Raw genomic sequence first — 26,142 nt, 5'->3', positions numbered from 1 at the left:
GGTCTATTTTTAGGAACGGCAGTCATGTTTCTCGACGGATCAAAATTCCCACATCAGTTCTATGCAGAATACCCTAACGAACATTCATACAAAAATTGGTACAAATTAGTCAAAAAGTTTCAGAGAAGAAGAGCTTTGAAAAATTGTTAACATCGACAGACGACGGACAACGACGACGGATGCCAAGTGATTGCAATAGTTTACCTGGCCGTCGGCAAGGTGAGATAAAAATCTAACTGTTTCAACTTTGGAATCATGTACATTTTTAAATTGTTTACAACATATATACTTATCGTTCTTTCAAACCATACAATCTATGACAATTCTTGATATGGATAAAATTACAGTAAAGTAGTCGTCACATTAGTATTTCATTGAGAAAGAATTTGAGCTCTACATTACTTCAAGTTTTGAATAACGACAGCTTTCATTAACAATTTAAATGTTTTAATTACAATTCTTATACGAAACGATTCGTGAATAGACACTCGAGTAAGATGTTTCTTTATCTTTTTCCCGAACGCACCTTATTTCCTTCGAGAACACTGCTATTAAAAGAAAACTGTGTAGTTAGGGTTGAGTTAAGAACGCGTTGATGACCTTCAAGTTGCAGATGTATTTTGTGTTTACTTCCTGTGTATTTTATTCTTTACTTTTCACACCTATCAATTTTTTTGTTTTGTTTATACATCTGTGTCATTGTATTTCAAACTGCAATTGATTTTAAAGAAATTTTAGAATTTTAGATTTTCATGCTTGATATACCTTTTAAATTGCATTCATGCATATTTGAAAGAAAGAGACGTCCTCGCTATTTGCGTGCATGAGATTACCAAAAATATTATTAACTCTTTAAAGACAAATTCTTTTAACTATGAAACTTAGTTAAAGTTTAAAAAATTCTCTATTCTTGATAAAACATTTGCTTTGTCATGTGCCCACACAGTAGTGTTTGTAATTACAAACAAGTTGACAAGGAAGTAATGACTCTGATTGCGCGTAGGGGACCTTCATTAAATAATGTGAGACTCTGCTAGTCTAGTCGTTATTACAGGCTTATTTATCTAACTATTTTATAAGCAAGGTGGGGGATTTGTTTTAAAAATATTGCATATTTCAGCTAAAACAATATTTATTCAATCATGAGCTTAAAAACAGGAATTGTGTTTCCTCATGACAGTAAAGATCTCACCCAAAACAAATAATTCCATCTACTACCGAATTCGTTCTTGAACGAAAAAAATATCTCACTCAAAAAATAAGATAAAATAAAACAAAACAAAAACAGAATGAAAAAATAACCAGGTCCCCTGGAGAAGAAAATGGTCTGTGCCTAAATAATTGTATTCGTATATTATTGTCACCTGGAGGAAATCCTGAATAGAATCTCGGAAGTGAATCAACAGTAAGTAGTAGTAAAATCTGGAACCCTAAAGACATCAAAATGAATTTTGTCAAGACAGCAATTCTGTTCTGGACTGTGCTTTCGGTTTTTATTCAAAATTCTACAACAACACAGATTCCGATCAGCATAGATCAAAATGGATATCGTGGACTTACCATAGCTATCAGTAATAAGATTAAAGACGAGGAAAACGCACTGATACAGAAAATCAAGGTAAACTGCATAACCTGACTTGAAAGTAAGTTTCTTTTTCAAATGGGAAAACTGAACTTGCTTTTACTTTACTTGGCAGTTTGAAATAAACCATACGTATTCAAATATCTGGTATCTACTACCATATTATTATTCCAGACGCAAAAAAGCGGTGGGGGTAAAATGTTTTGACCACTAGTTGCCTGGTCAATGCATTAATTTTTTGACTGATTTCCTTCAAATTTTGGGAATCGATGGGATACATTTTTACAGAAATCTTTCAACAGAGACCACTTTCGGGGAGGATAGTAAGCGAAGTAACAATAAAGGTATAAGCTTGTCACCTTGATGCCAACTCTGCTATTGATAGATTTTTTTAAAACTTTGGTGAATGATTTGTAGCATTAAAAACTTCGATGGGATTGATTCTATAGAAATCAATTAAGGGGGACAACGTCTTATCTTGTAAAGGAACTGAGGTTTTTTTAAGACTATAGATGTGTGCGCCTACGTAAATGTGAGTATGCTAACGAAGATCCTTTGAATTTTCGTTGTTTAAAAAATTCCATTAAGCGCAATTTCCACGATTCAGAAAAAAATAACTGTAGATCAATTATCAGTTAACTAATATTTCTTTCAGGAATGGGTGACTAAAGCATCAACTGTGCTTTACAAAGCTACAAACAATCAACTTTATTTTAAAGATGTTACAATTGTTCTTCCGAAGACATGGTCCATTAAGAGCAAATATAAGAAAATATCTGGAAAAAAATTCCCTCGAGCACACGTCAGAATTGACGAAGAGAATCCGGTGTTCGGGAAGACTCCTTACGTATTCGGCCAGACTGCCTGTGGTGCACCGGGACAGTATATTCACTTAACTACTTATGTTTTAAATGCCGGACAATTAGCTGGTTTCGGAGATATTGGTAAATATATGCATATAAATATATGAAGAAAAAGAATCCTAAAAACAGTTTACTATATATTGCATCTGGAAATCTGCGTTCTTCTCTTACTAACAAAATCAATTTTATAACACTTTAAGTGCACCTTTCTGAATTCAAAAAACATTTCTTGTTAACCAAACATTCAGCATTAACTGTTCGTTTGAAGGCTTAAATGTCAGTTGTTTGTCATTTGTTCAGATATTAAAATTACATTTATTTTGTTTTGCGTATTTCACAACATTGATAGGTTAGACCAGTTAAAGGCATTATTGAAGTCTCACCACATGTATTGATAAGATTCGTAGAAATTTAAGAGGTTTAAATAGCAGCAAACCATAATGTTTGATAAAGAATATATTTTTTAAATTTGTTCTTTTACTGAAGTTCGGTTCTTTAGTTTGATACATATATTTGCAATTGACCATAAACTGAAGTGACCAATTCAACAGCTCTACGATTGCTATATAATGAACTTGTCCATTGACACAGTATTTAAAGAAGTCTGCAGTGCTTTTCTACGTTCATATTTCTAAGTGTTTGCTTAAAAAACACTTGTTTCTGTTTATTTTTTGTTATATTTTTTTTTCGAATATACCGTAGGTAGATTCCCACACACTATCAGAAACCCTCGCGCTAATATCGGCGTTTCATGATGATATCTCACTTTATATTTGGCATCTTGTCCTGGTAATCTTTGGAAGAACACCACAGTGGTAAACTTAACTCAAGTTACTTATCTTCCACTATTTTTTCCTGCAATTTGATTGGTTATCTCACAAGAGACACGAGACAAGAAAGGAGAGTTAAGGTCGTTAAAACTCCATAGTATTAATATATAATGAATACTCATATAAATTATTGTTATGATTCTGCTTTTCCTAACGTTATTGTCCCCTAAATGACGTTATTACGTTTACCGGCGTTCTATAGAGAATGACGTAAACTTCCGCCTAAGGGATAACAGAAGCGAAACGGAAGACGATCTAAAGGTTGACATTTTGTAATATTGCCATAAATGACGTGTTCTTATGTGCAAAGAACTGGTGGACTTAGACGATCCCAGCTTTGATATTCATTTGTACTTGAAGTTTTAGTAAATCATCTGTTTATGTAGTTATTTGTGTTCGTGATATTGATTTTGTTTATGGTAAGAATTATCGCTCGGGCTCTTTTCATAACACTTGTGGCAGCGGTCTTACCTACGTCACATGATTTGCATGCAGGTTTGTGCAGAGAAATTACTTTTAAAAAAGTGAAAAGTTTCTTTAATTCGTCTTGTGTAACATTTTTTCGTATAAACAACATTCTTTAAAAGGAGGAGGAAGATTGGCTTTCACAATGAATGATTCAAGTTATGAAACGAATTATCCTCTATCTAACGGATTAACATCATTCGAGGGATTTTGGATGTAGTTTTTAATCCTTGCAAAACGGCATGAATGGAACAACGGAGCAAAAGTAGATAAGTTTTGTTTATCTTTAAGAAACACGGCTCCTGAATATTATGCCTGTTTGCCAGGTGAATGTAGACTTAATATTTCATCCATTTATACAGCATTTAAAAATCGTTTTGGAAATCTAACAACTCCCGAAATGTACAGAACGAAAGAGTAATCAAGGGAACCAAGGTTATAGCGATAATCAAAAGAATGTAATCCAGGGACAAAGACCAGACATGGAAAACAGACATACACAACAAAGAACATGAAGTAACTCAAATCATACATACAAAATAACAAAAGCAAATGACAACTCGGACTCCACTAGAAACTATAGCATCTGGTTAAATATAGTAAAGAGACAATAAATGAATATGTTAGTCGAGTTGAGATTTTAGTATGGAAATCCTTTCCGGGTGTTGATGAAAATTTACACGTGAAACTAACAACAGAATATGTTTTATCTGGCTATGAAGACCAAGACATTGCTTATCGAACTGGTGTTAAACAACCTGAAACTGCTTGTGGTCTAATTGACGAAATCATGTGGCAGGAACTTTGCCGAGAGAAGTTTGACACACAAACATATGTGTAAATGATTCTTTCCATCAAAATGAACTGTCTAAAGAAATTCGAAATACAAATACCATTGATAATATTAAATGTTAACGGTGCAAATTATGTTATGTTAGACGGTCTTGTCCAAAGAAAAAGGCCAAAGTTTCGGTAGAAGTGAAACCTATGGATTCTTTTCTACAGAGTTCCCGAACTACATATAAGAGAAATGACCACGTGACTCGTTACAAGTCATTGAAATGCAAGACATCTACATTACTAAATGAGATATTTAATGTGGAAAACCAGATACAAGGTAACATTCCAGAAAATTTATGCGGAGTAGATAGACACTTTGATGATACATTAATAAAAATCTAGGATGAAAACTGTTGCGGATGATACAGGAAGATATGTGCTCGCAACTTATGGTTGATAAATAAGATATACTTACCTGAATATTATGATTTGTGACTTCGCAGTGTTTATACATGTGATATTTAAATAACTAAATGTTTAAAAACGGGGGTAGTTTTGTGATTCTGCTTTTCCTAAGGTCAGCGTTCCCTAAAGGACGTTATTACGTTTCCCGGAGTTCTATAGAGAATGTCGTAAACTTCAGCCTGAAGGATAATAATCTGGATACCTGAGTCTGATATCCTAGGCGGCCTTACAGTTGTCTTGCGTATATATTTGAAGTATCTAACGGAAGATATCAGATCCAGGGTACCAGGTTAGAAGGATAACAGAAGCGAAACAGACAAAGGTGGACACTTGGTTAAATTGCCGTACATGACGTGTTCTTATGTGCAAAGAAGTGGTGTACTTAGACGATCCCAGCTTTGATATTCATTTGTACTTGAAGTTTTAGTAAATAATCTTTTTATATAGTTATCTGTGTTCGTGATTTTGTTTATGGAAAGAACTACTGCTCGAGCTCTTTTCATAACAATTATAAAACGACGGGCCTCAGAACTCCTAAGGAACTTATTTTTGAATACTATCTAGTTCGGGCTTCTAAAGCTAAACGCTACACGTGAACGTATAACGGAAGTCAAATATTTTGTCAGAATCTTCCGAAGATGTTTTATTTTGAACTTCTAATTCTGTATTATAAAATGATTTCGTTTCTAAGTTTTAATGGTTGTTTCTTACCAGGAGATGTGTTTGTCCATGAATGGGGACATTTACGTTGGGGGTTGTTTGATGAGTATGCTTCTTATGAAGAAGTCGAATTGGAAAAACAATCTGGTTATTACATGGAAGACGGAACTTGGAAAGCTGTAAGGTACTGTAAATATATTAATGTTCACGAATTTTATCATTATTTTAACGCGGGTATTGATTTCAGCGGTTTCAAAAATAAATATGCTGTTAAAATTCAAATTTTGTTGGTTTTGTTTTTCGCGCTTTTCTGTCCACCACGAAAATTAATACCAGCGCAAATGAATAGCGTTTACAGTATTCTTAATCGCTGAATTATAGAGCATTTCATTTATCTTTTTAAATTCATCAACGCTTAGAATATCACAGAAATTTGAACAGAGTTTTATACAATATGAAATTTAGCTAAACGAACTCACAAATATCATTTCTATGGGTAATTAAAACCATGGGCGTTAGTTATGTTTACACTAAGGGATCAAAACGATGAGTCAGTCCTGTCTTGAAGTTTAGTTTCATTTTCATTCTAGATGTACTTCAAAGGTGGCGGGTAGAAACGTCAATGTAATGACGGGTAAAACATGTAGTATCACCTCGAACGGAATACCAGAAAAAAACTGTATCTTTATACCAGATCCAAAGTCACCGGTAGTGGCATCACTAATGGGACATCAGAACATTTTAAAGGTAAAACATCCTCCGGTCACATCAACTACTCAGTAGATTCTATCGGTAAAAACTGGGGATAAATGTGTGTGAGTGTGTGGGTGTGTGTGTGGGTGTTATTGCAAGATTAAATTAAAGTCATCACTTCAAAAGTTCTGCAATGACAATTATGAACTTGTCTACCTGTATGATGTGTCCATCTCATCATAATGTCCGATTTACTAGTTTCATCGCCTTAAACTTTTCTTGTTTCGAAGTTCCGTAGAAGACCTGATGTGATATTTAGAACTCAGTTATCTTTTTTAAATATAGTGATATTTTGTATGTGATGGTACCAGAGTAAGTAATGTTTGACGGTCAATTTTGACACGAGGTGAAATTATTTTGTTTTGCCCTTCAAATGTAACAAATCATGACTTTTTTATCTATCAACATAAATTTTAAAATGTTTGGCATTTTGGTAGATATACTTATGATACTTATGAGAGCATATGTTGTGAACTAAATCTATATAACTTTTACCTTGAATATTAACCTAGAGGCCAAAAGTTTCGGCTATTTTTTTTGCTTTATTGATATAACAAATGGGGCCCAGGCTGTCACTCTTGTCTCTGGAAAGAATTCAGAAATGGATATGTGAATAAGCGTCAGATTGTCTTAACAATTGGTTTATGGTAGTTCCAATAGAGATGCCTACATCTTATGGTAGTTCCAATAGAGATGCCTACATCTTATGTTATCTAGTTTCCTGTATCTCACTCTTAAATATACAACGCAAAATATAAAAATACCAATCATATATATTGCAAATGTCGATATGCTGTACACGTGTGTCAAGGAGTAACTTCTCATCGCCAAGCATTAGAATTGTAGAACTGTTCATCTTGTAAATTAAAAAGAATTGTAAATATATTTTCTATTCCAAGGTGGCACATTTTTGTGATTCCGATGACCCGAATACTAATGAAGAAGTGCGACACAACAGTAAAGCTCCAAATAATCAAAACACGAGATGTAACAAGAGGAGTGCATGGCAGGTCATGAGGGAACATGATGATTTCAAAGGTAATAACTCAACAGAAATGTCATGATTGCAGACTGTAAAGACGTTATAATATTTACAATTTCACGAGTTGAAATTGTATTGACAATACAATCTCTCTAGAGAGTTCTCTTTTCTTTAGGACTTAGACATTTTTTTAAATGTTATACCTTATTGTCACTCTAAATACTTTTTTAGTCAAAATAATTACTTGAAGGAAAATTGATTGATTTTTTTTTCAACTTAGAAAAAAATGCTGCAACGCATTACAAAGAGATTGATGTATTAATAAGTTCTTTATTTACAAACTATGATCTTTACCAAAATTCTCTTTTGCCACCGTGTGTTCCGCCCTTTTTATTCCTTACAATAAATTCTTTGGCCTTTAGGATTATACTGATGGTGGGAAAAACATCCAGAAGGAGCATTTAGCACTAAAATAAAGAACTTTGTACTGAAAAAGAAAAGGCCTTACCGAAAATTAAATTAAAAAATTAGGTTAAATAATTGCCACCTCTCCTTTATAAATAAATTTCGGTATTTGCATTAAGACAAAAATACAGAATATAATTTATCATACCAATTATTTGCGTCATACAATATTACACTATATAACTAACAGGCAATACGCCAGGCTCTCCGAACTTAAATACCACGCCTAGTTTTAAAGTGGAGATAGAAACAGATCAAGCCATATGTCTGTGCCTGGACGTCTCTGGAAGTATGACGGTAGGTAATCTCTGGAATTCATAACGCCGTCTTAACATGCATCCAGCAATAAATTTGCAAAGTCGGAGCTGTGAGATAACAATGCTATAGCTATTCTATTATATTTATATCATATCTTTTCCATTTACCGGCATGCTTAGTTGGGGTACATTTTGTTAATTCAAAATTACTTTCTATATCTGTTAGTGTATCCATTTTAGAATAAAAATAGTTGTATTGCGTAACAATACCTTTTACGAGTAAATGTACAGTAATTGGCGGAAAGTGGTAACGAAATCGCGATCAATTTTCGTTTTAGAATACACGTCTATATACTTGCTAATTCCATTACTTTATTTAGAACTTAATAATTTATTAATAATTCTTTCTGAAATATTATATTGTTCTGATCTTTAAGTTGACCTTTTACACTTCTTACATGTAAAATTCCAGGTAAATAAAAGAAGTACAAAAATGTACATAGCAGCATCCAACTACCTTTTAAATATAGTTGCTACTGGAACGTCAGTCGCCGTCGTCACGTTCAGCGACCAAGGCAAGATAGCTAACAACCTTCTACAGATAAATAACCAAGCAGACAGGGATAAACTAGTCTCCAATCTGCCATCAACAACTGGTGGGACTACCTCTATCGGTTCTGGAATGGAGTATTGTATCCAGGTTAACTCATATTTTAGTCATAGCATTATTTAGAAGTGTTGATGATTATAAACATATTAAACAGAAATTAATTCTGCTTGTCTTGACTGTTAACTCAGTAAATGTGGTTTAATTTTTATCTGCGCAGGCTTTAAACACCAGTGATAACAGTTTGCAAGGATCAATGATTTACCTGGTGACAGATGGCGTTGAAACGATTGCACCTTATATTGCCGATGTCCAGCCTATTATCTTATCTTCCGGAGTAACAGTCAACACTTTGGCCCTAGGAAACAAATCAGATGTTCAGTTAGGTAGTATTTCCAGGGCATCAGGAGGACAAAGCTTTTATTACTCAGAAGAGCAGGGATCTGATTCGGTTCTAAATGATGCATTTGTTGCAACCGCTGTCGGAGATGACTTGCCAATACAAGTAAAAAAAATACAATTTTTTTTTATTTAAAAGAAACGGGCTTGGCTCAATTTAAATTTAATTAAAATTGCAACAGACTCGAATACTTTGTTTCAAATTTTTTTATACAAATACTCCTCATATCTAAAATCAAGCATGACAGACACAAACTAGCAATTGTTTTATTAATATGGTATTACCAGCAAACCAATATTATGAAAAAAAAAATTAGTCGATTTTTACACTAGTTTTGTCACTCAAACTATATTTTAAATCGACCTCTTTAAATTTTCGACACACTTCCTGAAATTTTTTATGTATATTTATATGAGCTGCACATAAAAAAATATAATATACATATTTCCATATCCCATCGTTTGGACGACAAAATTGTACGCAAACTTTTATAAACGAAAAATGTTTAAAACCAATAATGGATGTACAGAACCAATATAGTAAGAATAAAATTTTCTTTTATCTACAAGTTCAATTACTACAGTGGCGTAGGCAATCCTTACTTACGTATGAAATTATTTTTTACGCCATAATTTCTATGTTTAATACATACAAAATTATGAAAAGGTCTAATTTTTGATAAATTTATCAACGAGTATTCTATGTTCATTTTTTTGTGAGTCTGAAATGAAGTCTTTTTAACTATAGGTTGATAGTAAAAACTTTCGTGTATCAAGCAGCAAAGCCTATGAACAATCTGTTCTGATAGACCAGAGTCTAGGTAGAGACACAGAATTCCAAGTTACATCAGACGGTTTTTCAAACATTACCGTTACAGCAACAGGGTCTGATGGGATAGACCATAAACAAACCAGTAGTAATGGGTTAACAACACTTAAAATCCCCAATGCACCAACGGTATGTATAATAATATGACTGTATATTACACATTTTAAGTTCACCATAACCCATCATCAATATTTGACCACCACAAAAAATGCGACGAAGGTCCATTTCGTTAGTCAGGATTGCAAAATAAGACACTTACTGAATTTAATAAATATGAATTACAGAGTATTTTTATCTTTCTCATTGAATGGGTAAAGTCATGTCTGTTATAATAAGTTTTCCCTTAGTAAACATTTAATTAAATTTTATTAAGAGCTAATGATCCAGCTTAGACCAAAGACAACAGACATGCCAGCAACTGACAATATACAGAGATAAAGAGAAAAAATTCTTATCATAAGAAAGGTTGGGTTGTGATTAATCCAAAAGACGACATAAAGACAGAATGTTTAATTGAGTAATTCTTAAACATTTTTACCAAGATAAAGTCAACATATTGGTCTTTTGCTAAGGTGTAACGCGAAATGCTCAAAGAAGTTCTTCAGTTAACGTTTACTTAATAAATGAAGCATAAATAAGTTTTTTTTTCTGAAATTCATTTTACAGAGTCGAGCAGCTGTTCCGGTAAGAGGTAAACGAAGCATAACAAAGGTAATTGTTGTTGGAATATGATGGTGAATGCTTAAATGCTTTAAATGCAAAATATACAAGGTAGTTTTATTAAGAAAAAAAGAACAGAAATGAATAACATGGAGTTGTTAAGCACACGGAAGATATAGAAACGTGTATAAGTATAATAATCTTAATAGGCGCTGAATTAGTTAAAAAGAACAGTATTGGGACGTCATTAAGATTCAGCTAAAGTCAATATCTAGAACATCCTAAAAGTTTTGATAATACATGAAATTTAGCGCTGCATAGTTGCTAAATGCATCTTCACATGTATTTAACACACACACACAAGCCAAACTTAGGAAAAAAATGTTTCATAACTTCTATATAACATTAACAACAGAAGTGTAAACAATTTATTTTAGAATATATCTACAGTTGTTAAAAACAGGATTTGAAGTCTGAAATTCATATAAACATATTCATAAATGTATTATGCAATGCAAGTTGGCATTGATTTTCTTGAAAAAAAATTTCCATTTCTTAAAATTTAGATGTTCAAATTAAAATATTTCATGATCCAGCTAATTACCAAAACCAATAAACATAAAATATTAAAATTTTAATTCAAGTCTGACCATTTTTCACAAATTATTGCTAGCTTGCAGTGCAGATATATAAGCTACAACATATTTGCATTTCAAAACAAAATCTGTTCTGATAAATCTGTGCATATATTTTAAAATTTGATGTTTACACTTCTGTTGTTAGCAAAATATGACTGAAGCAACACGTTTTGTGTTTTTATTAAGAAAACATGCATATATAATTGCATTTTTTACATCTTGAATAAGATTATCTTAACAATTAACATCCAAGATTTTAACTTTAACAGAACCTTAACTGGATAATATTTGAATTTGATTATCGAAAAAGATTTGTATTTTAATCCATTTCACATTTTAAATAAAGACAAATTCGTGTGAAAAGCGTTTAATTAAATAGTTTGCTTTACTCTACAGATTTTTTATACACGGCACAGAATTTGGGAATTAGATCATTGCTTTGGTTTACTTTTGATATAAATAAAAATAACAAAAATAAGATCCATTGTATTACAGCACCAAATTTATAATCCATACAGTAATCTTTGCTTGACGAAGTAGTTATGATGGATTTCACTACTACATGTCTTTGAATAATAAAATGGTGATTATCCTAAAATAATCACCATTTTAAACTTAAATGAAAAAACAGACAGAATCAACCCTTGAAACAACGATAACTTCCCTTTTTAGATCACCTAGCCCGAAAGGCCTTGTGAGCTTTGCCATCACTTGGCGTTCGTTGTCGTGGTCTGAAACTACTTGACCATTTATAACCAAACTTTGCATGAACCTTCCGTAGGTTTTTTTCCGTTGATATGGGGATCCATCGAAAAACGTGATCGCCGTTACTAAAAATAGAACATAGGGGTCAGACAGAAGTTTTTGCATATATCTCAAAAAGCGTTATGTTTTTTAAATTTGGACAGGATAAAAGTGTTCAGCATCTATATGTAGTCAACTTTTTCGCGTAAATCTGTTAAGCTATATTGGAGCTATTGCCCTTTTACGACTTATTTTTTTCTATTTTTAATGTTAATGCTTTCAAGCATTTTCTCCTACAATTACTGGACAAAATTAAATGAAAATTGATTTGATTATTCCTAAGGCATGAACAGTGGACAAAAGAAAACAGCATGGCCGCTTTTACTAAAAATTGAGCAATTCTAGCTCTTTAGAGCCTCTAGTTAGGACCCGTATTTCATGGCTTTCCATTATATATATTTTTTTCAGTATTTAAGATGAGAGTTCGATTAATTATAGATCTTGTCATTTTATTTGTTTTTATTTGATTGATGTTGCGCCATGCCATCAAAACTAATTCCTATGTTTTTGTTGTACATTTTCCTCTTAATATCTCGATATTATTTTTTTTCATTTAATTCCAGGCAATTTTAAATATTTTTTTACTATTACCAAAGCACTTTTGGAACGAATCACTTTAGTGTTTTAGTTTAAATATGTTTTGGTGTTTTAGGCAGAAAGTTACAGTGTTTCTGTGTCTTCAACGTCAAACAATGAAATGCAGGCAGTACTAAATATCCAGTCTAAAACAAAAGTGGCAGGAGAAAGTACTATCAACACTTGGTCCTGGCTCTCGAGTGACACCCACATTTACGGTTCTGACGTCCTTCCGGTCCTTTATGTATCAGTCATGAAGGGAATGATACCCGTTCTGAAATGTAACGTGACAGCTGTAGTCGAGGGTGCAGAAACAAGTGCCCTGCAGTTGAAGGATAATGGAATTGGTACAGTTTAAATTCTAGTAGCCTATCCTCGTAATAGTTGATATTTTTTTTATCAGAAAAAAAACGAGATTATCAGAAAATATTAATGTTGAAAACTCCGTGGAGGATGTATGGTGTGTTTTGGAAAAACGTGTTTTTTTTATATTTAATGTTATAACTTTGGAAGTAATTGTTTGTATTTATAAATTCTAAGTTTTATGAAAAACACCATATTGTATTGATTTTGAACACATATCAGACACTTTTTTGTGTTATGCAATAATGGTGGTAAAATCTTTTAAATTTTAAATGTTATCATTGTTTTATTTGCGGAAATTATACATGTGGTATTTTCAAAAGATGAAATAAAGTAAACTCGAATGACAAAAACGTTTCATTAAAGTTAATTGTGTATTGTTTCAGGATCTGACTTAAAGGATAATGATGGTATATATTCTGTATATATATTTTCATCAATATTCAAGAGAAATGGACGTCACAGCATAAAGATATATGTTCAGAACTTGAACAACATTGCTGAAGTAATAGTTGTTGCAGAGACAAGCCAAAATGTTCAGACATTCATTGGTGAGCTTTTTGCTAAATTAAATAATAAAAAATTGCAACTGATATGGTTGGGATGATGTTGCTACAAGATTGAAGTCATCACTACAGAAGTTTTATGGTCGTCATCATGAACTCGTGGATCGTTATGGTGTATCCATCAGCACCATGAAAACTGATTTATTCAAAGGGTCATAGTTTTCCTTTCCTCGTTTGTCTACCCCGGACTTGACTTTTTATGAGCAACTCGGCGGGTGTTTCTAGAAAAGCAGAGGACGCTTACCCTACCGGTGCACCTGGTCCATGCTCCCAGTTTTAGTGGAGTCCGAGTTGCTCATTTACTTTTGTTACTTTGTATGTATGATTTTAGTTACTTAATGTTCTTTGTTGTGTATGTCTGTTTTCCATGTCTGGTCTTTGTCCCTGGATTACATTCTTTTGATTACCGCTATAACCTTGGCTCCCTTGATTACTCTCTCATTTAGTAACATGGTATAAATAAATAATGTATTTTAATCAACAACAAAAAATCCCAACAGTAATTGTTAGCCAATGTAGGATTTGTAATTGGTGATTGAACCTGTCTGCAAGTTCGCAAAACAAAAATAAAGGACGATTTTTTTTCGTATGGAAAATAGCTATGCTAGAAATACATAATATTCTAGGCCTGAAGCCCATTCTTTTCACTTTCTAGCATATGCCGGTCTTTACAAATATTCATATTATTATGAACAAACATAATATAAATGGATAAGCTGAGTAAATTTCAGCTTACGGACAACTGTAACTTTTTTCTGAAATAAATATAATGAAAGAGGATAAATGAAAACGCCCAGATTCGTTGCTAAGGTATTATTTACAATAACATTTCATTCTTGTCTAATAATTTTTTTTCGTAAACAAAGTCTTAAGCCATGACTATCTACTACGTCAGAATATCGTTTGTCGCGCCTGTATATGCTAGTTAAAAGACGCGTAGTTTTGCATTTAAGCCGTTTTTATCTGCACTTTTTATGAAATAAGGCCAAGCTTTAGACGGTGGCATTCTCACTTCTTATTGGTCATTATATGTAGGAAACAGTGTTTACTACAGTTCAGACAACCAAGCCATAAAATTCCTTATTGTAATTAGCCTCTGGTCAAATAATTTCCGCGTGTCTTAATCAGGTAAACGGTGTTTAGATATTTATACGATCTGTTAAAAGTAACAGTAAAATAAAATCATGTACGGTTAATCCAGTAGCGTTTTTTCGGTATTCGATACTTCCGAATGTTAACCGATTAACCGTTTCCATCCCTACTTCAAATATAAAGAGTTGTTTGTAAGTGGTATTATTCCAGTTTCGAATCTAATAATAAATACAGACGAAAACGTGGTAAAAGAAATTAAGAATACTTCAAGGAAACAGTTTGTTGGATAGTTTGTTTTATTTGTTAAGACACATGCTATACTGAACTTTCTGTAAAGTTTTTTTTTTCTTTTAAAAGACTGGCTAGATGTCCTTTTAATTAATCTGCTTTGTTGAAACGAAATTCAGATAATCTTAAATAAGCTGCATTGTTAAACTATGGCCACCCTAATTGAAAACACTTGCTTAACATTTTTTTGTTTTATGTTCAGCTTGCTGTATTGATGTTTATGTTGTGTACAAGTTTTAATTTTGTACGCAGTTTTGTATGAAATTAGTAAATACATATCATAAGTTCACAAAATCAGCTATGAAGTCTCTGATAACTTGTACGGAGCAAATTTTAAGCCATTTGCGTTTGTTTAAAATGATACAATTCTCAAAATATCTGTATAAACATTTATCTTTATATCAAAGAAAAAATGTTTTCACAAAAAATATCAATTTTGTCTTAATAAAATTCCAGTTTTTAAATTACTAATTAGAACATGTCAAAGAACCATGTTTTTTGTACATTTTGAAGATTTTCATCAACATATTCCTTTGCAAAAGACATAGCCTTTCACGGTAGTTTTTTAAAGTTTGCGAAAGCATCACACAAAGAAATCTTTACATATTCAATCGTGGTCATATTAAGACCGATACCATTTACAGTCTTAATTTTGTTTCAGTGAAAATACCCTGACAATGTTTCAACAGATAACTATAGTCGGTGACCATTTCCATTACATCCACTATATTTCTTTGATCTGTTGGTCTGCGATCGTACTGTTGAATCCATAAAGTAACACGATTTCCGACATAAAGTTCATACCTACTAGTATAACACGGAGTATTTTTTCGTTACCTTGCAAAATCATACAGAAGTATGTATTTTCAATCAGTAAATGGTATTTGAAAGAGTAAGCAAGGGAGCCGAGATTGTAGGGGAAATTAAAAGAATGTAATCCAGGGACAAAACCCAGATATGGAAAACAGGCACACACAACAAAGAACGTTAAATATCCAAAATAATACATATAAAGTAACGAAAGTAAATGAGCAACTCGGACTCCATCAAAAACTGGGAGCATGGACCAGGTAGGATAAGCGTCCTTTGCTTTTCTAGAAACACCCGTCGAGTTGCTCATAAAAAGTCAAGTCCAGGGTAGACGAAAGAGGAAAGGAAAACTATGACACATTGAACAAATCGGTTTTTATGGTGCAGATGGATACACTAAAACGATCCACGAGTTCATGATGACGACCATAAAACTTCGGTAGTGATGATTTTAATCTTGTAGCAACATAACCCTGTTCCATAAGCCTATTTGTAATAAGTCTAGTGTGATACAAAAATGCCGACCATTTGTTGAAAAACGCGCCCATCACACTGGACAAATATGTTGTCGATGTTGCCAAGCATTTTTGAAAACTTCTGTATATTTGGAAGATGATTTTGAATTATTTTTATTTAAAAATTTAAAAAGTACGAGGAATCTCTACCAAGAACCACATATTTGTATCTAAGTCTTTTTTAGAGTAACAACGATGTATAATGTTTTTGGTTCGGGTGTTTTAACTGAGTATGGGGAATAGAAGTATAAAGAGTTGAAAAATCGTAGGTTTTAATGCTATTGTGTTCTGATAATAAACTTGAATTGAGGGTTTCCATAAGATCCTTAAAGTTACAATTCCAATTTATGGAGCGTCGTCATATTAGAATTCTGATGAGATCATTAGCCGTACATTTCAGAAGAAATTATCAACATACTAAAAATAACTGATAGTTTGTGTTTATGCACTCAAAAAAGACTATTCAATTTGATTTTAATGTATTTGTGTTGCATAAATAAATGAGACTCGGATAATTATCCATGTGCCTATTCTAAACTAAAGAATCGAGTAAACACAGCTTCTTTCTAACTTCATCAGATGAACATGATATTGTTAAACAAATAAAAGATAACATATACAAAAAATGTTCGAAAAAAAGAATTGAAAAGATTATTATTACGCGAGTATTCCGGCATTAGGTGCTATCAGAATATAACTAGTTTAATTAATGTTATTGAACGTAAATGTCGTTATTGTATAAGCTATGAATACTCGGAAAGTGCGAGTTATTAATCAAAGAGAAACACATCTAGTCGTGATAAAATAATAAGTCGTGTGATTGACATGTGTGATACATTAAATTAAATGGGGTATGTATTTCTAGTGTGACTAATGATCATCTACTTATTTTTACACTGTTATGCCCCCACATCAAGCTTTGGACGCATATAGGAAACAATATCTGACTGACTGTCCGTCGTTCCGTCCATTTGTCAGTTTGTATCAGTGGTGGTTCGTGTGATAATAGGGATATTTCTGTCGGCTTTCTTTTTTCTATCGGCTTACTTTTTAAAAGTGTCCGCTTACTTTTTAAAAGAGTCCGCTTTCTTTCTAAAAGTAACTGCTTACTTTACAAAAAATATCGGGTTACTTTTGAAAAGTAAGCCAATAGAAAAACTGTATGCATGATGAAAAGAGTATCGGATTATTTTTGAAAAGTAAGCCGATACTTTTGATAAGCCGATATTTGTTGAAGTTAAGACGATAGAAATATCCCTATTGTGCCATGGTCTGCTACCACACTCTCCAAAGAAGAGATTGTGCAAAACCATAAATCTGTGCTATCCTCTTTTTGGTCTCTCTGCCAAGGACGATGATTGTGATTTACCGTCTATGTACTGGATTCCTAAACTCCACAAAAATCCATACAATCAACGTTTTATAGCTGGATCTGCAAAATGCACCACCAAACCTCTTTCAAAACTTTTAACTTCTATACTCACAACTGTCAAAGAGGGTCTGCAGTCCTACCACAACACTTGTTACTCCCGTAGTGGTATTAATTCAATGTGGATCCTGAAAAATCGAAAGATCTTTTGGGGACAATCAGTTCAAGGCATTAAAACCGTTGATTTTTCGGCACTGTATACTTCTATTACCCATACTCAGTTAAAATCCCGACTTAAAAACATTATACATCGTTGTTTTTTCCAAAAAAGATGGTACCCCTAGATACAAATATATAGTTCTTGGTAGAGATTCCTCATATTTTGTAAGAAATAATTCCAAATCATCTTCCAAATATACAGAGGAAGATGTTTACAAAATGCTGGAATTTTTTAATAAACAACATATTTGTCTAGTGTGGTGGACGTGTTTTTCAACAAACGGTCGGCATTCCAATGGGGACAAATTGTGCTCCTTTACTTGCTGACCTATTCCTTCACTCTTATTAGGCTGACTTTATAGTTGATCTGATCCGAAAGAAAGAATATCTTTTGGCTAGATCCTTTAATCTCAGTTTCCGCTATATAGATGACGTATTATCCTTAAACAATCCTAATTTCGAGGATTTGATACATCGCATCTACCCCAAAGGACTTGAGATAAAGGATACTACAGACACTGTGAAGTCAGCCTCATATCTTGACCTACACTAAGACATCGATGGTAAAGGAAAACTATTGACCAAACTTTACGACAAACGTGATGATTTTTCATTCAAAATTGTCAACTTTCCTTTCATCTGTGGCAACATCCCTTCAGCACCTGCGTATGGAATGTTCATATCACAACTCATACGTTATGCCAGAGCTTCCCGAAACTACGCAGACTTTTTGTATCGCGCTAGAACTCTTAACAAATAGGCTTCTGGAACAGGGTTATGTTGCTACAAGATTGAAGTCATCACTACAGACGTTTTATGGTCGTTATCATGAACTCGTGGATCGTTATGGTGTATCCATCTGCACCATGAAAACTGATTATTCAACGGTCATAATTTTCCTTTCCCCTTTTGTCTACCCCGGACTTTTTATGAGCAACTCGGCGGGTGTAGAAACGCAGAGGACGCTTACCCTACCGGTGCTTTAACTGTACTTTAAATGAAATATTTTCAATGCGAATAAGATGTGACTGCATAATTCGTACTTGGTCGACGGAATAAAACCAAAATAAAATGTTCGATGGTATTGACAGTCAATTGTACCTTTTTTATTTTTTCTCTTTTTGAGAGGTCTCCAATAGGCGGAATCAAAGGGGACCCGCGGGCCGTCGCTTCCCCTTTAGGTCAGAAAAAATCAGTTAAATATATAGGAAATAACTCAGCCATGACAGAACCGGCCCCCACCTCTTTGGCTAGTCACTAGGCCCCCTCTTTTGAGAATCTTTGGATCTGCAGCTGTCTCAATTTACTAATATGTGTTTTTTTATATTAAAATATGAATTTTAAAACTGTAAATTTGTAGGGCTGTGCAATATAATGATATTCATCGTCAAGAAGTATTTTATGCTTCGCTTTTTGCTTAATAACTGAAATATTTCAGGGCTTGGCACCGAACTGGTAGGCAGCTTCCAGCGTGTTTTACTTTCAAGTGAGGTAGAGATCACAAATTATACAAACGCTCCTTTACCAGACAGTATACCTCCTTCCAAGATAACTCTTAAACTGAAGTCAATAGAATCTGGCAACAACATTTTCAAAGCGGTTTTAGAATGGAAGGCGGTCGGTGATGACTTAGACATTGGAACAGGTTGATTTGCTTTTTTATTGATAGATATACATTGAGCAAAACGTACACCTCACTCAATTTGTTTTTCTTAAAGGCATTCGACAGGTTGAATTTTTTACCGGATTTTACAGATCAAGTAAAAAGGTTTTTATTCATATTTTATTTTTGTGATGTACAGTTCAGCTAGGCGGGCGGGCGGGTGAGCGGGCTCCTGTCAAAACATTTCTGTGCTGTAATTAAATAGCCTTTGACAACAGTCTTTCCAAATTCAGATGTGTTGTTTTTTTTACCAAAGAATGTGCAATTTAGTTAATGGAACATTTTACAAAATTATTAAATTTAGAAAATTTGACTAAGCGAAAAAATCCAGTTTGCTGTCATTTTGTCAGCCTCTTATCATTTTGTTGGTTGTTACACTGTTTACATGACTTCGTGGTAAACCAACTTTCAAGCGTTCTTAATTAAAGAATTAAAAGCCTTCAATGTGGAGAGGATGTTTGTATATGGGTATTCACAATTACTAATCCGTCATAGCTTTTCAGCGTAATAGTTCACTGTAAAGCTAAATCTTTCAAAAAAATCTTTATTTACTTGATATGCAAAAACGCAATCCGTCATCAATTTCATTTCTTTTAGCGAAGACATATGACGTGAGAATAAGTGCCAGTTTCTCACAAATCCAATTTAGTCCAGAGCAAGCACGAAAAGTTACACAAAATGTTCCTGTACCCAGCAGTGCAGGTCAGCTGCAACAGTTAGTTTTGACATTACCTGACGCTACAACTACACAGTATGTCGTAATACGTGCTACCGACGATAATGGAAATAACGGGGCATACTCTAATAGTGTGTCAATATCTGGACTTACAGATCCTACCTGGGTATCCGGTCCAGGCAATAATATTCGTATTACAGAAACGATAATAGCTGGATGTATAGCTGGAGTCATTTTGCTCATCATGTTTGCGCTAGTAATATATCTCATAAGACAGCGCTTTTTGGCTACAACAGATTCCAAAAACGATAGAAAGAAAATAATCAAACACTCCACCGAGATTCGCCATGATACAAATTGCAAGAAAAGGTATCAAGAAATGATAGATAGACAAATATATAATGAAGACGTTTCTCGTTACTTCCAAGATTATAGTTATTATTTTGGAAATAGAGGTAGACGGCATATGGTTTAATTTACATGTAACCTACAAAAAGGAATTGTATATCATAATAAAGCATAGACCTTTAAAAAGAGACTTCGTTTGCTGTGTTACTTTCTGGTATTGATTCTGTATAGTAATTGTCATAAATGTAAAAGTATGGAAATACATATCAGTATGTATTTTTTATTCTTCGTTTCCTTAACCAAATATTAAATCAATGACCTAATTTTTTTTTAATGCGGTATTACAATTATTGTACCAGAGTTTGATGAGGAAAGTTGGCCTACGTTGATAACGGGTTTCCAAGTTTTGGAAGATGAAATTTGCTCATTTGATTGATGACTTGCAGTGGTAGTAATCACTGGTAACACGGATTTCTTGTTCTGTTTCATTACGACACGGAACGTGAGTCCATTAATAATACCACCTGCACTTCCTATTATACTAAAAATAAAATGTACGCTTTTTGGTGGTATATCATTAGCCCTCCATATTCCATCCAATATATATGCGCCAAACTGAAGGAGAAAAGCTAAGATGAGTAAGGAGGAATGTTTAGCTATAATTAGAGTTCTTTTCTTTGCAAGAGACACCAGTCCAACAATCTTTGACTTTTTGTACATTTTAAAACAAATTAGCACGTATAAAATAGTTGTAAAAGTAATCAGTAGGGTAAAGCCAACGGAAACTATAACTAAATGTGAAATTTGTCCTTTAACTCCATCGAAGTTGCAGCTGAAAATTAGAAAACTAATGATTAAAATGTGACTATGAGAAAAAAAACTGTTTTGTCTACACCAATATTTATCCTCACATACAATGTATGATGAACATTGTTCCTAAATTAACATTCATTCAACATTCATTTTAATGGAATGGATGTGTTTATCATATTTCTAAAATGAAAATTATTTTAAATTTTTCATTTTTGACAGGACTGTATAAATTAAAAGTCTATGTTTTAATTTCTGAGAATTTCTTTATAAAACATTATTTGATTATTTGTTTCACTATCTGGAACAATGGTTGAATTCACTAACAGAATTAGTTGGGAGAAGTAAATAACCAAATAATTATCAAGAGCATTCAGTGATTGCACTGAACAAATTAAATCGTTCTCTGCACGAGTAATTATATTTTGGTTTTTCACTGTAAGCAATGTCTTCTTTTTATATAGATTTTCTCAATGATTTATTGCTCTTTTTCAAATAATTTTTTTGATGACTAATATATCAATCATCAGTGACGTCAAATGCATGTACTGTTAATGTGACAAAGGGAAAGTGTTGTAACGGTTTGGTATGAGAAGGTCCAAGAGTGATTTCATGTGTTACTTATTGCAATTTAGTACACAGGGTACATTAGATAAGTCACACCTATCTGTTCTATATACGTTTAATGTCATCATAAATCATTAATGAACGTTAATTGACAATAGACTGATTTAACTATTTTTCTGGCGTGGGTTGATACTGGCGCTATATCATAGTATCAGAAATAGGATCAAATATACATTTTGTATGTAGGTAGACGAAAAAACTGCAAAAAAACTATTTAAAAACACCATTTCATATAAAATTAAAAATTGAGTGGTACATGATAAGAATCGATTCCCTATTAATGTGTTTTGTATTAATTTTTAACATTTCTTTTCAGAAATTTAAAGTTTTCTTAAATTGACACTTTTCTTTCGAAGATACAAATTTACTCATAATGCACTATGAGGATGGAGATAAATTTGTGAAAGATCAATTATTTTGGTCAGATTATTTCAAATATTTTGTTGTTGAATAAACGCACATATTTTTTAGGATACTTGCATAGGTTGACTTGCCATAGTAAATGCTATCCATTTTATACTTGTACCATTCTGCTCTATTAAGATATAGTTGATTTTAAAGACCAGTCTTGCTTTTTACGCATCTATCTTATGTAACAGAACCAAATCTTAGTAACGTACACTGGCTATTGAAAACTAATTACTACTTTTGAATAAATTACATCAATAACATATTCTATTTAAATGTAAATTGGAATAAAGATTTGCCTCAAGTGCTTATGACGTTAGAATTTAAAACTCAATGATAAATAATCCATCGGTTGACCATAACATACATGGAATCAAACCAATTCGTCAAACAAAATGCATAAATTTATGTTCAAATGAAGAAAAAAATAAAGTGCTTTCATTTTCACCTATGATAAAAGTTGTCACAAAGACTTAGAAAAGTATATGTTTTGTAAGCACATCATCGTAATTAAAGTTATAAGATTAAACATTTATTTAGTCATAGAAATTTGACATCAATAACTTTTTTTCTGTTGACTGTAATAAAATTGAAACATAAACCATGTCTTTAGAGATAGACTTGAAATATGCATGCCATGTTACAATTGTTTACTAAAATCAATTCTACTCACTAGAACCCATTTGGTCCGAGTTGACCAGCTGCACCTACTATGATAAATAAAATCGTTGAAAAAAACAGCACAAAAACGACAAGAAAACATTCTCCGGGTCCCATGGATAACTGTTTGTTGTAGTTTACCAACACAAAGGCCATTATTGCGATAGCAACACTCATCAGTGCTTGCGATAGACCAAATATGTTGGATAATAAAGCATACATGGTACAGGATAGCGGTGAAGGGTAGTTGTCATTCTCTACTGTTACTTGTATTGTGTAACTGATGCCAATTGAATAATAAACTACATCCTTCATAGCTTTGTAAACAATCAAACGGTCGACATATCGCCACTTTAGAAAACTGTCACTGTTATATTTGAACGAAAATATTATTGTCATTATTCCTGCAGCGCTACTGCATAGCATTAAAATGAAGTTAACAAGCCCGACATAAAATGCTGACATTAAGTCTCCGTCAGCAAAAGGTAAATCATACCCGTCATTTGGAGTTTGATGACTGACATTGCTTAGAAAAACCCGTCTATTATCCGTCAAGTTCATTCTTCAACAAATCACTTCTCTTTTTTCTGTTACAGAACGATTTTAATCACATCACCTTTGACGACATTTTCTTCTATATTACCACCTGTAATAGTATTTACACCTGCCCCAATTCATATATGAGACATGTTTCTACATATGGATTCAGGTGTAGACAGTTTCCTTTAATGTCATTACCTCTATTTGTCTTGACAATGTTTCAGCATCAATATCAATCATTTACCGCCTGAAATTTAATGGATTGATACGTATCAGTAAACAGCAACTTTAGTATCCTTCTGACTACTTTTAAACTTGATGTTGGTCGAAAGTTGCAAGATTGTGCTTTAAAACAGTCAAATAATGATAACTGTGGATCACTGCTGAGTGTGATGCTTATACGTGAACTGCAAATCTTTGAATTTCTGCTGGGGATATTTATAATAGTATTTATTGTTGTATGTAAAACCAATACCATCCTTCTGCGTAGCGTAAGTGTCTGGAATTAATTAGAATACATTCTAAATATAATTGTCAATATTTTTTTATTTTACACCTATAGACAGTCTGTATTTTAGAGAAACATTTGTATTATCATGGGAGAAGATTTATGATGTGATTACCTCTACAATAGTACTGTTATAATACGGCTATAGGATTGGACTTCACATAATAAATGGTTTTTTTTTTTGTGCGGATGATATTGGAAAATACAATAACTTTCACTACATCATAATGCTTTAAAAACAATATTTAAATCAGTGCATACACCTGCATGTACATTTGATTTACAATTATTATTTTTTTTTTTGTTCTTTTTTTTTTGTTGTTGTTGTTTTTTTTGTTTTTTTTTTTTTGTTTTTTTTTGTTTTGTTTTTTGTTTTTTGTTTGTTTTTGTTTTGTTTTCCTGCATATCACCGTTTCGATTAAGGAATAATTCTTTTAAATGAATATAAAGGCTAACTTCTATGAAGATGAGTTCTTCACCATATCTAAAATGAATCATTTCTATTCTAATGTGACAAAAAGACTATATCTGAATCGCCCAGAAGTAGATATATCATTCAAGACGTTAATGGACGTCATATTAGAATTGCTGATAGCATTATGGTTACCGTTTACTAGAAAAAAAACTGCTGCAATGTAATGTAAGCTGAAAACGCCGCCATAAGTGATTAAGGTATACAAAAATAGCACAAAAATATGCTTGGGTCAAAAGTTATGCCGTGTTAACCAAACGCTGTTTAACTGCCATGACAACGAAGTGTTTAAATATACGAGAATAATAAATAAGTGAACAATAGCCACGTTTAAAAGGTAAAATGGAATTAAATACAAATAGAATAACAAATTAAACGTATAAAAATAAAGAAAAGGAGGCCCAAATTTTCGGGGTACGGCCTTCTTCATCAGCAAAAAGTATTAAGAGAAGACTGACAGAAAACACTGTCGACTCAGACTGTGGAGACAACCTTGATTTTGATAATTTTAGAGAAGATGAAAATAATATAATTCCAAGTATAAAGTATGCAAAAACAATGGATAACCGTGTCATGACAACTAAATAAATGTGTGTTTTGGCATTCTTTCCAAAAGGGTGGGTAGTCTCAAGTAAACTTATGATTGGTAGTTCAAGGAACTTTTGCTGCTTTTCACCTGAACATGTTTCTAAAAGGACAGTTACTTTCATATCATTAACACGTGGTTGGCACCGACTACACATTCCTTTCCATTTATGACGCTTTGTTTGTGCTCTACAAAACGATCACCTAACCTCCATTTCGCGGCGTTTGCAAACCACAGCGTAAATGGCGTTTTCTGTGATACAGGTGAAACCATTTTTAAACTTAAAGACGTTGGCTGGAATGGCGACTAGTTTTTTAAATGAATATAAGTAAATGTCACTCGGCCAAAAGATGGGGGAGAGGCATTAATTCAGCCTGAAAAACTTAAGTAATACTTTGACTACCAGGATTTGAAGTTAACCATCCTGTTAGGATTTGGTGGCCTATATATACCTGTGTTTTCTTGAAATTTAGATTTGATATGGGAAGGATGTGACATCGATTGATTTTTTTTTTTGGCAATATAGTTAAATCCAAAAAGGAAATACTCATTCTAAAGCTTAATAAAAAATGATTTTTAAAGGTACCATACATTTTATAGTATCATGTTCAACTTTATTTGTGTAATTAAGATAGATTTATATTATGTTTAAAACTGATTTTATCCTTAGCAGTTTGCACTCGATACGCGCAAGATAATTAAAATAGTTAAAACTATAAAAAAAACTTACATACACATATAAAGGAACATGTTTTATTTTAAAAGTTCGGTTAAGTACCAACCCATATCAAATTCGGAAACTCCCTTAAGCAAAGGTGGTTCCTGGTGTAGAACCCACAGAACAAACTATGTACATGTATTTCTACATATACTATATTTTTACCTTGCAATAGTCCTTTCTGTATTTATATCTGTGGTTTTTTTTGTGAAAACCATGCATTGATCCCCTACAAATATCATTTTTATCTAATTGATTTGAAAATGTAAAAATAAGTTTCGGCTCACAG

At 32.8% G+C, this 26,142-nt stretch overlaps 2 protein-coding genes across 2 annotated transcripts; both read left to right on the top strand.

Moving 5' to 3' along the window:
- Window positions 1-1,006: 1,006 nt before the first annotated feature.
- LOC148629209 (calcium-activated chloride channel regulator 1-like) lies at window positions 1,007-20,710 on the top strand. The gene is made up of 14 exons (XM_088546144.1): window positions 1,007-1,618; window positions 2,238-2,526; window positions 5,700-5,829; window positions 6,236-6,392; window positions 7,298-7,436; window positions 8,036-8,142; window positions 8,575-8,802; window positions 8,930-9,214; window positions 9,857-10,066; window positions 10,604-10,648; window positions 12,692-12,962; window positions 13,365-13,529; window positions 19,276-19,482; window positions 20,098-20,710. Exons 1-14 carry the CDS (start codon window positions 1,445-1,447, stop codon window positions 20,649-20,651), a joined length of 2,961 nt encoding a protein of 986 aa, XP_088402270.1. The 5' UTR covers window positions 1,007-1,444; the 3' UTR covers window positions 20,652-20,710.
- On the top strand, window positions 3,765-5,693 carry LOC148629210 (uncharacterized). Its single transcript, XM_088564623.1, has 3 exons — window positions 3,765-3,770; window positions 3,961-4,157; window positions 4,326-5,693. The coding sequence occupies exons 1-3, from the start codon at window positions 3,765-3,767 to the stop codon at window positions 4,579-4,581; spliced, it is 459 nt and encodes a 152-aa protein (XP_088420749.1). The 3' UTR covers window positions 4,582-5,693.
- Window positions 20,711-26,142: the final 5,432 nt, after the last annotated feature.

This window comes from Perna viridis, chromosome 1 (genome assembly GCF_037379345.1).
Source record: "Perna viridis isolate PV_CMFRI_1.1 ecotype Kerala chromosome 1, ASM3737934v1, whole genome shotgun sequence".
NCBI lineage: Eukaryota > Metazoa > Mollusca > Bivalvia > Mytilida > Mytilidae > Perna > Perna viridis.
This window is presented reverse-complemented; position numbering and strand designations above follow the sequence as displayed.